This window comes from Silurus meridionalis, chromosome 7, assembly GCF_014805685.1.
Source record: "Silurus meridionalis isolate SWU-2019-XX chromosome 7, ASM1480568v1, whole genome shotgun sequence".
In the NCBI taxonomy this organism is placed as follows: Eukaryota; Metazoa; Chordata; class Actinopteri; order Siluriformes; family Siluridae; genus Silurus; species Silurus meridionalis.
In genome coordinates this window covers 22,605,179-22,621,319 of record NC_060890.1, presented here as the reverse complement: position 1 = coordinate 22,621,319, position 16,141 = coordinate 22,605,179, and the positions used below count along the sequence as shown (strand labels likewise).

The 16,141-nt window shown below is 39.8% G+C and overlaps 1 protein-coding gene across 1 annotated transcript in view; it reads left to right on the top strand.

Annotated features, from left to right (window-relative positions):
- The window catches only part of LOC124389318 (protoheme IX farnesyltransferase, mitochondrial), a 50,687-nt gene that overhangs the window by 26,006 nt on the left and 8,540 nt on the right, over positions 1-16,141 (top strand). The window contains exon 5 of the mRNA XM_046854684.1: positions 12,769-12,839. Within this exon, the coding sequence (XP_046710640.1) occupies positions 12,769-12,839 (71 nt within the window). The remainder of the gene's footprint in view (positions 1-12,768; positions 12,840-16,141) is intronic.

Genomic DNA, 16,141 nt, shown 5'->3' with positions numbered 1-16,141 from the left:
AATTACCGTATTTTCCAGACTATAGGCCGCTACGTTCTGAGCTGCACGGCATCGGGAGAAAAGCTTCACCGATGGTGATTTTTAAACGCACGACGATGCCAAAAGAAAAACTCTTGAGAGAAATAGTTGTGAAAGGAAGGAGGAAGACAGTGAACAATGACTTTCTTGGTAGGCTACTGTTTAGATACAAGCCGTGTAACAGACACTGTCTTTCATTAAAGCCTGTGTAACGTTAATTAGTTTCAGTGTAGACAGGCGGCTTATAGACAGGTGCGGCTTATTTATGTTCAAAATATAAATCTTTGTAAAATTCAGTGGGTGCGGCTTATATTTGGGCGCGCTTAACAGTCCGGAAATTACGGTACACTATTGCAAGTGATGCTTCATAAAAAACAGAGTGCAAATTGCCAATTGAAAAAGAAATGAAATGTGCATACACACAACTAATATTCGTTTGTTTGAACGCAGAGCGAAAGGCAGTGGTTGTTTTTTTTTTTTTCCTGTCGTTATTGCTTTTTAAGTCATTTTGTAACTACACAGAGCGGTCACGCGTTCACGTTTCAAATCGCACGTGTGGGAGCGTCTCCTTGCTGTAACTTGTAATAAATGGAAAGCGAATTATATTCGTCTCCTCCCCTTTTTTGCTGAGCCGTAAAAAAAAGTAATGTGATCCGAACCGCGAGTTTTTTGATCCTTTGCACCACTAATAGAAACCCTGAGATTTACTAAAGATAATGCACACGTGCACACACATTCGTGCGCGCACACACACACACACACACACACGCGCGCGCGCTTTTTTCCAAAAGAGTCCCGTCGACTCAATCAGTCTGCTTTACAAGGATTTGTCTTTGAAGACGTCTATGTCCCGCTATCTCCCGTCTCTGTCCCGGCTGCCGCGCGTGTGCGTACGTTATCAGTGGTCCGCCGCGCCGAAGCACGCAGGTGGCCCGAGGACGAGACCCCGAGTGAATTGGGAGTCTGATTACGGAATGCAAACTTTACGCCTGGGTTTCGGACGTTGCGGTTGTTAAGGGGAAAAAAAATAAAAACAACGAAAAGATTCTCAGGAAAAGCTTCTGCCCCGTGTCCCAGCATGTCTTCAGAACAGCAGATAAAGGATGAAGGGATAAAAGCCAGATTGTACATCGAGGCTGGTTTCTGTGAAATTAGTTAACGGAAAAGTGAACAGGGAATAAATCCAGAAACGTTTTACAGGGTACTGATAAGAAACACCTGACAAATGATCTGTGAAGATGCCTAAATGTATTTCATTTAGAAAGAGAAACGCTACAATCCACAAATTCTGACGATCCACCAGTATTTGTCATTCATCCCACACGAGTTTTTTTTTTCTATATCCCTGTTTTCTAAACAACCCCCCCGTTTATGCGATCGAGTGCCAGTGCTATCTTTAAAAGACCACATTCCGACTTCTCCCGGAGTCCTTTGCACACAGCTGGAATATTCGAGCATAATGTAAACTCCACCGGATAAACACACATGCTTACTCATCACGTTCTCCTCATGGAGGCTAGAATGAGACCGCTTCAGCCGGGTTGCCTGTCGGACAAAAAAAGCTTTCCAGCTTTCATTCCCACCACTTTTCTTTTTTTTTTTTTTTTTACGAGCGCTCACAATTTCAACCACATCCTTGTCGCCTACCAGTAAGATTCGTAACAGGAAGCGGGGGACTGCATATTTAGCTTATCCACCGAATCCCGCCGCTTGAACCCGTCCAGTGTACACAACGGTTATCAGGAAATGATCCGGAATGTTCTCATTTAAAAACAAAAAACTTATCAGAGCGCTCACACAAAACTGGGGCTTTCTGCCAGAAAGGAACTTGTCGTTTTACCACAATGGATGTGTTTACCTTCGAGAGCGGAAAAAAAAAAAAAAGACGATATCGCCTAATTGGCCTCTGCGTTTTGTTTGAGACTTCAGCGCGACGCCGATCACTGGAACGCTGATTAATGGGGCTCTTGGGAAAGACCTCGGCACACACATTCCATGCACATGGATCTCTTCTGGCACGACTCTTGTTGTACGCCGGGAATGAAGAAAGTTGCGAAAATTTAATTCGTTACTGTAGTTAAGTAGCTATTTTTATTTTAAATTTTTTTTTTTTTTTTTTAACATATTCGTACTTTACTGAAGTATTTCAATGTGGGCCGACTTTTATTCGAACTTCTCTACTTTTCGAAGTCGAATATCGTATTTTTTACCCAACGTCATTTTCCAAATGAAATCACTCGTTCGTTTTTTTTATCCATCCTAAATAAAAAAAAACTTTAATCAGAACAGGAGATATAAATCTCAAACTCGTTTTGATTTACTATTAAATGGATCGAACACCTTTACAAAATAAAGTGCAATAGCAATTTAACAGAAGTTGAGTCAGCGGAGTTCAGCAGTTTCACAGCCTTCCGCCTCCAGCTTTCTTTTCTCAGGAGTTTAGCACGTTTGTTCTCCGCCCATCAACCAATCGGTGCAGTAGTTACCGGGGCGCGATTCGTTTTTCCCCATTTATTATTTATATTTAATTACGGATTTTACAAACTATTTAAAAATATATTTTTTTAAAGTACTCAAAAAAAATTGCAATTACAGTAACGTGTGTAAATGGAATCCTCTGTAAATGATGGAAGAACCTCCTGACTCTAACTTGCCACAACGCCCGTGACCTCATATACGCGTTTTTTTTTTTTTTTATGTAGTTAAAGATTTCATGATAATTTTTATAGATAATCAGTATTTTTTTTTCCATTATTATTTATGAATAAAACTATTAATTTAAATAATCAATAATTAGGTTTTCTTAAATATTTATTTAATATTAATAATTAATTATTAATAATTAAAATAAAACATTATTAATTATATTATTAATTCTATATTTTGTTATTATTTATATTAATATCAATAGATTGAGGTGCTGAGAGTCACAGTAGAGTTTTGATTGACAGTTGATGGAGTTGATTAAGCGAACAGTCTTGTGAGAAAAATGATAATCGGAACATTACAGCAATAATAAATCAGTACTTTGGCTGCGATTTGAAGGCAAATACTTTCCTACTTTTTACACAAGTAAAAGTTTAAAGGGAGCACTTTTACTGGAGTCATGTTCTAACCGTAGCCTCAAAAAGAAACCCACCTCGAACATGCTTATATAACCTTTAATTATCAATACAATCTTCAAAGACTCTACAAAGAGAATCATTGATTCTTTATTGACCCACAGGTCCGTTTTATTTTGGTTAGTGGGTTTCTGCGTTACCCACGATGCTTTTCGGTTTCCCGCAGGCTGTAAGTGGTACCGGTGGGAGTTCATCTTAAAAAGAAAGCTGATCTGAAACAGGGGGTCCCCAAACTTTCTGCGGTGAAGGCCAGACGAGGGGCCGGGTCTGTCTGTAAGAGACCACGGCATTAGCCGGAGTGAGAGTATTATTGTGGAGATTTTATGATGATTTTAAACACATTTATTACCTTCTTATGCTTGAATCCTTTATTTTCTTCTTCACCGTACGGACAGACGTTACATTTCGAGAGAGAAGATATAAAAGACATCAAGACTTTTTTTTTTTCTTCCGTATACATTTTGCTATTGAAATCAAAAAATGTATTTATGTATATGCACATGGTTGCTGGCGTTTTATTGTGGATATACTGATTATAATTTCATCACTTTCTGCGGTTATGCTGATAAAACAAATTGTTTAAAGTGATACTGAAAAGTAACAATAATGAAAACGAACAAAGCAAATGACGGGAACAATGACGAGCTGCCTCCGCTGTGGGCCCTCGAACAAGGCCCTTAACTTTTGGTTGGAAGTCGTAAATGTAAATGCATCATGAGTGTCTTGTGCTACCTGAGGTACCACCCAACGATCTTGTTGGAAAAGCATTTCAGGGTTCAGACCGAAAGATGGCCCAAGTGATTTAATCCGACGTCCAGGTCAGGGATGACGAACTGCTTCCCTTTTCCCATGCAAGTCTCCTATCCTTGTGACGCCCCCGACTCCGGCTCCCGACCGACACGGCCCGCACTCATCCGTCTTGTGCAGTCGTCCATTACTGGAGCAAGTGCGGCAAAAACATCTGCAACTGCTGTAGCTGGGACCGGTTCAAGAGGCGACTCTGAGAAAATAGGATCTGATGGGGGAACTTTTGTCTCCTCGAGCGTACGAGGCTACAGATCAGGTTTGTGCAGGAGCAACAAGTCCGAGCATTCGAACTCAAGTTTTTTTTCGGCGGCAGTTTAAAATCTTTGCTCGGTTTAAGTTTCGCTTAAAAGAAAAATCCGAACTCCGCCAACATACATCGATCCGCAACGACTTCGCGATAGCATGTTCCCGGACATCGGTAATTGGCTTATTAGCATGTTGGCTGTTTAGCACATCACTCTAGCCATTAATCAGGCCTGTCAGCATGCCAGTTGACCCTCTGCCAGGTTGTTTACAGCAGAGCGCTCCCAGGCTCCAGGGAGAGCTATGAATAAACGATGAAAAGTTCAAAAGTGCTGGGAGAAAGAGCGACTGTTTAACAACTTCTGACTCCTCGTCAGTGGAGATAGCCGGGAGTACTGATAATGCCCCGTTTGTTTTTATAGCACAGCGCATAAGGGGGCAAGTTAATTAATGAACCACGGTAACAACGCAGCATTTTCACAAGGCACCGATTCCTTTCTGTTTTCCTGCCACTTCCCCCTTTTTCTCGCATGGAATCCCCTTTCAATTTCGGGACCAGAAAACCTGAGCTGCAGAAAAACTGCTGTGTTGCAAACATTTCTGTGTTTCAGGATTAGTAGCAGCAGGAGTTAATAGTAGTCTGAGCGACGTAGGAGCTTTTAGCAAACGTGTTCGATCGGAAAATATAGTAGAAGTATGTCTACAACGATTACTGGAATACAGAATATCCCTGATGATACGACAAAATGTATACAAATATTTCCAGTTTCGTGCAGCAGGCAAAGGCGCTTTAAAAAAAAAAACAGTATAAAATACAATACATTGTTCTGAAAAATAAAAAAATAAACAGATATTTTGTTCATATGTGAATATATAAGCATCTAGAATATATAATTACATTTTGTATAATAATTAATGACTCGATAACGTTGACGACGCGTCTCCATCGTACCTCGGGGACTACCGGTACTAAATATAAATTCAAGTTTGCTGGTTCAGTTACTGTTATTTTTTTTTTTTTTTCCTTGCATTAAAGCTATTAGCCAGTCGGCTTTAACTAACTATACAGAAAAATAAAAGTTAAAATATAATTTTACTGAAGATACATTTGTCCAATCAATGTTGATGCTTCTTATAGGGGAGGTGGTAACTCAGAAGGTCAGGGGTTTAAACCCCAGTATCGTCAATCTGCCCTTGCTGCCCATCGCTCTTGGGCCCTGCAGCAAGGCCCTTAACCCTTTGTGCTCCAAGGCTGCTGTATCATGGGCTCTGACCCCCAGCTTAACAACATTGCTAGGACATCCTTGTGACTGTTACTGTAGCATCTCGTTTTGGTTTAATGACTCAGAACCTGGAAATGAACTGGATAGAGGTTTGAAAAATCTTCCTTTTTTTTTAACAATAGGAATCATATAAACTATATCTGAGAGCAAAATCATCTTTGCTTGTCAAGTTAAAAGCTCTCATTCTCACCTGTTTCTCCAAATTTGCACTCAATGGCAAATAAAAGAAGAATGTGGACACTTGACAACTACATGACTTTCCTTGGACTATTTTCTTTGTGCACTGTACCGAAAGGCCCAAACTTGTCCCACAACACGCCTGTGCACAATTAGCCATGATGACAAGGTTGGATTTGGCGCTTGAGTGACATCCACTGAGATCTCGCCTCAATCCCAATGGGAACCTTCAGGATGAGCTGGAAGAACCTGCAATTCCAGACCTTCTCGCCTTGACATCAATGCCCGGTCTTGTGTCTTAAATGGGCCAAATTTTCACTTGCACATTGTGAAACACTAGTGGAGAGTCGTCCCGAAAAAGTGGAGGCGACATACGAAAAAACGTGAGGTGCCCACAAACTTTTTGGCGAATATTTTGTTCAGGTTTGAAAAATTCCAGGAATTTGTAAGACCGGTAACTTTCCATGGGGGAATTAATAGAAAAAAATAAAATTGGGAATTTATCACATGCACACAGCACACTTACTGCGGGGTTACTGAGGCCACGCCCCCTACATGCCCTGTGCATTCGTCCATTACATAACACGTGTCACTTCTTAAATCCTGCAATCAAAATAATGTAAAAAAAAAAAAAAAGTCCTGCGGTGAGTAAATTACATGCATATTACATACATTTGTTTAATATTTGTTAAATATGTTCCTTTTGCTGTGTGTAAGCTATTATACAAAATTATTACTAAATTATACCACATTGAAATCAAAGATGTCGTGTTAAATCTGTAGTAGTTTGTATACGAGTCAGCTTATGAGCAAACAATGTTTTTTTTTTTTTTTTTATAGTTTCTATAGATTTCCCCAAATTCCTCATGAATTTCCATACATTTCTGTTAAGTTTCCAACTTGGAATATTTCCCAAAATTCCCCAGATGAAGTTCCCATAAAAAGTTTGCAGGAAATTGTGTGCCCCTTTTGCAACCCTGATGGTGCTTAACCGACGCTTCATCTTGATGGACTCCAGTTTGGTGACTGATCTCGAAGTTTCCTCCTCCGGTGCCTCACACACTGGATCTCCTGCTTTCCGCTTCAGACGAGCGGAATCTTGTTGCCGAATTGCTGTTCGTTCTAAACCTTGGAAACGCACAAGGAAAGACTTCTGTTTGTTACCCACTCGAAACTCCAAAAACCGCCCCTCCTCCACCTGGATTTTGATTGGTTGCAGCTCCAGATTGTTGATTTTCTTATTCTCTTGTTTGCCAATTGTAATCTTTTGCATTATTTCATGTCGGGCTTTCGTGGTTTGAGAAGTGCCTACGCAGTTGTTGTTGTTTAGATCTTCCAGATCCTGTTGATGTATTCGCCGTGTACAGGTGGTCCAACGTACACAGTCGTGAGTTTTATTTACATTTATATGGAACTTCTCTTGGGGTTTTCTGTGTGAGGTTTATAAAGAAGGAAACTGGCCATGGATTTTCTTTCCATGTCCACTGTTTTATCTACTGCTGGTGTGGTCCATGATCAGAAGGATTTTATCCTCCAACACAATTATTCTCTGATGGCCTCTAAGACGTGCAGGGGGAAAAAAATGACTGGTCAACCCTATTTGAATGGTTACACTGGGCATTTTTGCTTCAAAATTCTTGATTTCGCATGTACGTGCTTGCTATCGAAAGCAGAATACATCCACACTTGGCTCCCGCTTGTCACATCGATCAATCAGCTATTCATCAAGCTGACTGCTATGCTGCATATGTGCACATTTGTTTCCCCTCAAGCCTTGCAGGAAATCGAATAAGAAGAGACACGATCTTCATCACTTCCCGTCTCGGGCTCAGTCGAGATCATATTCTTTTACGCTTTAAAAGAAAGAGCAGTCCTTCAAGGCTTCGCTGCTGGGTAGCCGGAATCGCTTAAAGGGGAGCGGCGGTAAGTCCGAGTGAGCGATGATCCGAACCAGATGATCCATACACGTGATTGATCGAAGACGAGAATAAGAACGGACAACGCGAAAGGACCTGCCACCAGGACGCTCAGAGTTTCTGTCAGGCCGTCGCAAAACTGACGCATTTGCGAGCTGCGATCCAGCTGTTTTTCTTGCGTTCAAGCTCCGATGAAGCCATTTTCATTCGAACCTTAACATTCACTGAGCTTTCCTGCAGCTTTTATTGGTGCATGCTGCTCGCATAAAACCTTCACATGAATCACACAGCTTTCTTTTACTTCTACTCACTTAAAGTACTTGAAATATGCGTCTGTTCATTTATACTTTTTGTGGTCAAACTATTTTCTTTTGCAACAAAATATTGTCTCTTGCACTTATTGGCATATTTTGCATAATTTTTATTAATAGAAACCACCATTACCTATTTCCACTGGTTATTTATTAATATAAAAAATATAAAAAAATCTACATCCTGCACTAAGTCTGAGTTTATTTAAGTGGAAGGAAGCAGAGGGTTTAATTCTCACAATTCTCCACATCCCTGCTTTAGTTTTTAAAGACGTAGGTGCGTTTTCTTTATTATTATAATACTTTTTTTGTTCTGTTTTCTTTAAGTACGTTTAAATTTGTGGCGTTTAGCAGACGCCCTTATCCAGAGCAACGTACAAAAGTGCATTAAATCTCTAGTAATAAATAAATCTACACTGGTACGCCAGATTACAAACTTAATATAAATATAACTCGAATTATACAAACTTGGAAAGTGCTAATTTAAGTGTTTCAGGAAGAGGTAGGTCTTCAGTCGTCGCTTGAAGATCATCAGGGACTCCGTTGTACAGACATCTAGGGGAAGTTCATTCCACCACCTCGGCGCCTGAACAGAGAAGAGCCTTAAAGTATACTTACCTCTCATTCTGAGAGAAGGTGGTACCAGCTGAGCAGTGCTGGAGGATCTCATCCCAAGGAATGACTTTTGGATGATTGTAAATCGGTACACAGAATTCCCAGTTCTGTACGTATCCCTTTTTTTTAAGTTACGCTTCAGTTCAATTTTGTTAGTTAGTTTAAACAAATGAGAAACCTATGCAGAATTGCTTGTCGTTTTTTGATTTCTTTATTTTTTTTATTATTATTATTATTATTATTATTATTTGTGAATAACGGTTTTTCCTTTTTATGTTTTAAAAACTATTTTAAATCAAACGCCGGTTTCTTTTCAATCAAAAAATAAGTCAAATGGAGCGAATCAAATGAAGACGATGAAAACTGAAATGAAAACCCTTTGAAGATATTGATGAAATTGATTCGTCGATTAAATAGGTGCAAATTCAATCGATAAAATAAATGGAAAAATAATTTGTTAGACCCCATTTGGGTAGTGTTTTTTTTTCTTTACATTTAATATTTTATTTTCTAAGGATATGTTCTACTTAACTGTTCTACATTCTGCATTTAGGAAACACGATATTTAATTATAAATCAATTAATTCCTTCGCCCCCTCGATATGCGGAATTGTCAGGATTTTCTCTTTTTAAAAGAAATTCTTGAAGCTGTATGCAAAAGATTCCATATCGCCAGACCGTCGTAAAGACTTCAGGCATGTGGAAAATAAAAATCGGGGTTTCCGCACCAGCGCAGTGCAAATCGTGTTTCCGCTATGGACGGAGCAGCCGCAGTGACACGAGGTGGGGTGTAACGTGTTGCGGTACTCCCCATGCAAACCAACAATTTTTACGATCGTTCAACCCATATGCAGCAACTCTCCAGTTCAATGAAAGTCTGGTTGTATACATTAAAAAACGCATTTTGGTTCCACCACTGAACATATTCCGTTCCCCATTCCCCCCACAATCATGAATTCTAAATCTCGTACTGGAACGTGTATCGATTCCACCCCGAATTGACCCACAGACCACTGTGTTTTAAGCAATCCAGGGATCAGTGGTGGCAGTCTGGACTGCTTCCGGGCTTAAAACCAGTTTTCACTATTCCACCAAATGTACCACACACTACACAAAGAGCCCCGAATGCTAAAAGTCTAAAAGCTTTGTATGTTCTCGAGACAATTTGAAGCTCTCGGTTGAGTTGGCAGTCGTGTTCGTCAGATGGTCGTTCTTCCCATACCTCATTTAACACTAATTCCTTTTGGGTTTGCTGAGCAGACCCAGTGCAGATTTATTGCTGCTTCTCAAGTATTTCACATGCTTTTAATGCACATGCTTACATACTATTAGGGCTTTGAGCTCTTTCCAAAAAACCACCCTGGACACATCAGCATTTCAGCCTTCATCCCCTTTTCTGCAAGTAAAGGCATTATTAGAGTTTGGCCAGCACTCCTGAGGATCAAACCCCTCCCCCGAGCCAAAACCCTCACCCCATTTTTTTTTCCGACCTCTTGATGCGCTTTTTCTGACCCAGGAAATAGAATTAACACCTCAGCCCACGATCCGAGGTCCCTCAGCGTGGGCCACAGCTGCAGCGCTCCGACCCCATGCCTCTAATGGCTCAAAGAATAAATCGGAGACTTTGCAGAACCCACACTGCACTTTTACGCAGCAGATGTGGGCCTTTAACTTCGCCAAGACGTATCCGATGACATTGGTCCATGGTGGACAGTGCTGCCAAAGCCTGTTGAGAGGGAAAATGAAAAAACATCAATCTCCAGTGTCACTTTCTGGTTGTGTTTGTTACTGTTCAACCCCCCCCCTCCACTCTGAAAATTACAATTCCACTACGACATACAGTATGGGGTGCGTTCAGCAGGTTTGGTGCAAATTTGTTTCCTGGGTCTGTATTGTGAGAAGGTAAAAGTTGTGACCTGGACTGATATCACAGGGGGGCTTTTGTACTGTGGTTGGAGATGAAGCGAGTAACAGGTTGGATGGCGTTTAACAGGAGGGACAAACATAAGTGGCAATAGTCTACAAATGGATTTACCATTTTCCAGCGAAGTTTGATGTGTTTATGAGAAGTATAAAGCAGAGTTCGTTATAAGAGCATGTTGTAGTCCAGAATGCAGAAACTAACTAATACAGAGACTCATCCAGGCTGTATAGCGATCAACGACGATCGCTTTGGTTGCACATTAGCTTTAAAGTGCTTGGTGCTTGAATTATTTGAGAAGTGTTTACAGATAAAGTAAGCAAGCTGGAGATTAAAGGACTGTAGAACCGCTATTAAAGTCCTAAAATGATGCAAAATCCCACTGCAGCACACTCAACAGCCATCAGATTGCAGTTCTTTTATCGGCGTAAACGTTTAACGCGCTTGCATCGGGTTAAGAACAATTATTTGTAATCAGTATTAGCGCTATTCTTTGATTATTTCTAAAGAGACCAATCATTTGCAAACAATATTTGATATGCAGATCGATTTCGCCTCGCTACAACCGTTTCTCGAGCGCGTTCTTTCAGCACCACTGCCGCTACGTGAATACGACGCATCACAACACTACGGAGACTCGGTGTCCTGAGTCACACGGAATACAGATTTACATGGCAGAGGTAGAGCTGCATCTTCCTGCAGACACAACAGGAAAAGGTTTTATTTCATCTTTTTTTTGTTTTTTTGCACCACAATATGTGAAAAGGGCATATCTTAGAAGGCACTTAAGTAAACTGAAGATCTGCTTTCTATCTGAACCAATGAAATAAAAGCGAATTCCATATTGAATTGCGTATCGTAATCGCATCGTAACAGATGAGTTATATCGGATTGGTAGCTGCTTCATATGTATCTCTAATGTATCGTATCGTTGGCTATGCAAATCGTTTTTAGAGATGCTCATTCATAGTCTATATACATGGAAAATATGGTTACTGACTAAAATTCTATTCATTTTTATATTTGTATAGCGCTTTTAACAATGAACATGGTCTCAAAGTAGCTTTACACAGATAATGTGGTGATAAAAATAAAACCAGCCTGCCTCACATTGGATATCTCTAAAACATCACTAGGATATCCTTAAAGTCCTGTAGGTTTGAGGTGGAGCCCCCTTGGATTGGACTCGTTTGTCCAGAAGGACCCATAAATGTTAATCAATAATAAGGAATTTGGAGCATTAAACCATTGGTAAAGATGTTTGCAGTGCAGCAAGACACATTATCCTGAGGAAAGAGGACCCTGCTATTAAGAAACACTTTTGAAGTTTACTTGATTTTTTTTTCCTGATTTCAACACATCAACTTTGAGAACCTGCTGCTTAATATATAATAACCATGGGTAGGTGCCATTTTAACAAGATAATTCCTGTTATTCCCTTTTTTCAGTGGTTTTAATTGGCATATGGGATCATTTCTGTGGCAAAGTGATTTCCTTAAAACGCATTCAGTGTGAAATCGTCCTGAGCCTGAATCCGTGTCCAGACAGAAAATTAGAGCAGGCGAAAGAAAAGCGGGTTCTCTGTTTACTAGCTTTGTTACATTTTTATGCGCGCTATAATTCAAGTGTAAAGCATCCTGGGATTTGCTTTGTGAAACTGTCTATCTGTTTTGTCCATTAGGTGTGGACTTGTTCAGTAAGATTAACTGGTTCCAGGCTTCAGGCACCCCCATGTGTTTGCGTTTTATCCACACATTGCGCTTTTCCCGGGGCGGTAAGTAGTTTTTCGTCCCAATCGTCCCCTTATGCGCCACGGCGAACCCCGTACGCACATCTGACCCAACTGTCTGGCTATGCATCGCTTGCTGGAGCGATTCTCCCACAGTGAATGCGGCACGGATGCGTCCAATTCATCTCGGTTTTTCCATCACGCCGGTTCAGTTCGCTTCTGGTACACTGGTGTGAGGCACAATGTCAGTAGGAACAGATGTTCGGTCTTGGCAATGAAGCACAAGTATCTACTTTTTCTGAGGCATTCTTGTTTGTTCTTTGGCAGACGACAAAGCGTTCCTGTCAAGCCCATGACGGCACTTTTGCTTACATGGTTTCTGAAAGATTCAAAGTCTAAATGAACCCAATTTAAAGCGTTCTCTAGAATTTCCAGTCATGAACTAGATTTTCCAAGCTGCGAAGTCTTAAATCTCCAATATTGCGAGTGCGTTTGAGGGCATTCAGTGCTGCGGCCACTGCTTTATTGGATCACAAACCCCTTGCATTTTCTATTACTCTGTGGTGTCTTGTCTTAATCAACGTGTCCTGACTGATTTTCCTCCTTTTCTATTTTCCCCCCCACAGTATTTCGAGGTGCCCTTTGATTCCAACATGAACCGGACAAAAAACCGACCGTTAGTCCGAGGACAAATAAGGTACGTTTTGTTAAAGCTTGAAGGCTCCTTTGTTTGTTAATGTCATATTTTGCTTCCTTTATCTCTTATAGTAATAGTGGTGTGCATGGGCTCTTCTTTCTTTTCAGAATGGCTACACAGCATTTATATAGTTTCATAAAAATAAGGTTAATCCTATGCTATAGCTTGTCTATAGACTTTCTAGATCACACTGTCATAGAGGTTGCAAAGGGGTGGAAACTTTCCGGTAACTTTCCGACGGAACTTCTTCTGAGGAAGATGAGAAATATCCCAAGATGGAAACTTACCAGGAGTTTCTGGGGAATCTGTGGGAATTTATGGCAGGGTTTCCGTGGGTTTTTAAAAAAATCTAAATTTTATACTTTGGAAATTCTTTAATTTGCTGTTCTGATTTTATTTTAAAATTAGTTACATTTAAACTTCAATTTGACTTTCATTAAAATAAGGTTATCCTTATGAACACGAATACATGTGCAAATTTCTGGTAACTTTCCATGGGAACTTCACCTGGCAAATTTTGGAAATATTCCCAGATGGAAACGAGTTACTCAGTAGAAATTTTGGGAATTTTACATAAACTGTATTACATAAAAACTAATATAAACATTGTTTGGTCATAAGCTGACATGCATGCAAACTAATACAGATTTAAAAACTTACATTTTTGTAGTAAAACAATTATGCATATTTCCTAATATATAATTCACAATAAGATGTTCTTCATTTTTTATTTTGAAAATGTAGGCTTGATGTTATGTGTCTAAACTTTTGACCGGTACTGTACTTCTGTATAATAACAGAAAACTGGCAAGCAGAATGTAGAAGAAAACCATCATGGCTTTAGCTAGAGTCAAAAATTTTCAACGAAATTGTCCCGTATCTGATTTAATAGCTGTAAACCGGAAAAAACGCATTTTGGTATTTGCTATAATATATTTCCTCAAGTAATATCAAAACTTAGTTGAATGGATGAAATGCAGAACTGTGACCTCAGTATTCCTGTGCATGTGACTGATGTGCAGGGTAGAAATTAAACTGAAATTGCGTTAAGTTAAAGTTGTTCATTCCCATCAATTCCCATGGAAAATGTCTTGACAATTCCTGGAATTGTGCAACCCTACACCAGGACACTTCATTGTCCATTTAATGCAATTTGTAGGTACTAATAAATGTCAGGTTCCTTTGTAATTTGTCATCTGTTTCTATGTAATGGTTTTCATAAATGGACAAAAGTAGCACATCCATCTCTCTGTCTTGTTTTTTTAAGCATCATTTCACTTTTCTCGTTCCTTGTCTCCCTCTGTTAACCGTCAAATGCTAACAATGGTGTTCTTGCTATTAAGGCCGTCAATTATAATACACAGGGTTGTGAATAAACCATGAGTCTGAACACATCGCTAAGGTCAGCTTGCTGTTTGTCATCTTCTCTATTTACACTCTAAAGACCTCAGGTGGTGTAATGTCTGGATAAGGTCTAGGCTGTCGGTTTCGCTCACACACCTGTCCCGTGGAACCCGATCCGGGTGCACGGGCCAGCCATTGACCTGCTGCCGTCTGCGCTTACTTTCCGGTCGGATAATACGATGGCATGCCACGTGGAATAGGCAGTGTTTTTTTTAATGAGCTACCAGTTTCGATGCACTATTTTTCTCAAAGCAGTGTTGCTAAGGGCGTGACGTGCTTTACCGTTACCTTTATTTTTATGCTAATTTCTTGGTCAACGCCATGCAATGTGGTAGAAAAAACTTCGAGGCACTTCTGTAACCCGCCAACAGATGGCAGCACGAGGATGCACGCACAGTCACAGGGAGCACCATAAGTCATTGTCTTGTGTACACCAGTTTTTTTTTTTTCGCCGGAAATGACGTGATCTCACTTGCGCACCCACCCTACTCCATCGCCCTCTTCTCGAACATGAGGATGCAGTTTAAAGGCTGTCGTTTTGACAGCAGCACGGAGATCGTGCACAAATCGAAAAGCTTAGAAAAGCAGACTTCCAGGACACATTCCAGAAGTGGCAGGAGCGCTGTATCGCTGCACAAGGGAACCATTTAAAAAATATAGATAGGTATATAAATAAAGTACTTTCTTGTAAGCAGAGCTGGTCTCAAAACTTTTTTAAATATTTGCTATTATTCAAGGTAAAATCAACGGTAAAGATGTTTTCCATTTAAAAAGCTACAAATCAGACAGAAAGAAAAACGTTCTCCACCACTAGTTCGCTTGGATATCGGTCGTTATCGCCGCTTGCTTAAAGCTACGTAAACACACGCTCGAGGTTAACGGGCTTTTTTTGTTGCTAATCACGTTTGTTAGTTGATTCTGATAGCGAAAAAACCCCTGACCCACGCTTGAGTCACTTTCCACAACAAAGAGTTAATCAGTCAAGATGAAACGCTAAAGACTAGCAGTCAAGTGAATCCAAACAACGCTAGATAATGCTTTGTGTGTGTGTGGTGCCAGAATAGTCAAGATTCCTTTTTTTTTTGCCGACATGTCTCGCACAGTAAAGGCAGAAGGTTTAAGTGCTGGAGCTGTAGTTTGGACACAGAGCAGCTGTGTGCACCATCTCCAGCTTCACCTCTTTCACTCCGACGTCGTTCAGACTAAACGTTTCTCGGAGCGCCGATAAAGAAGCGAACTGATAACTGACGTCTGTTAATCTCCGAGTTGGAGAGTTCAACTCGAACATCTCTGCAGAGACATGTACCCAAGTTACATCTGTTCTTAAAGTCCTCATTAATGAATATTTTAAGGTTCAAATGCAGGAAGTGAATGAATGAAGACATTAGTTAAAGTATGCTGAAAAAAGCCGAACAGTTAAGTAGATCATATCTTTAGAGAATTAAATATTAAATGTAACACACACACTTGTATACACATCTGGATTACCCTGATGATGTCTAACAAATATAAACTATTTCATTTATTTTTCACATTTAGTGAATTTTATTTAATTTAATTTGTCAGTTTAATCAATATAATGAAGTCTATTGCATTAAATATTTATTCTATTTTGTATTTAAATTGTGTATAATGTTTTTATCAAATAGAAAATATTTTAGATATTTTTACCAAGCAGTCACCTGATTAAAAATTGTTTTAAACATAAATTGTTCAAAACGTTAATAATAATAAACTGCGTCAATAAAAAACTACAAGCAATTTAATATTTTTCATTTCTTCCTCCTAAACGTATCACAATCCCTTCAGCTCCCACTAAACATAACATGCTTCCAGTAGAAGGCAACAAATTGCCATTAGAAACCAAAGGGTTAAAGCAATACAGTTCCCATTATGGC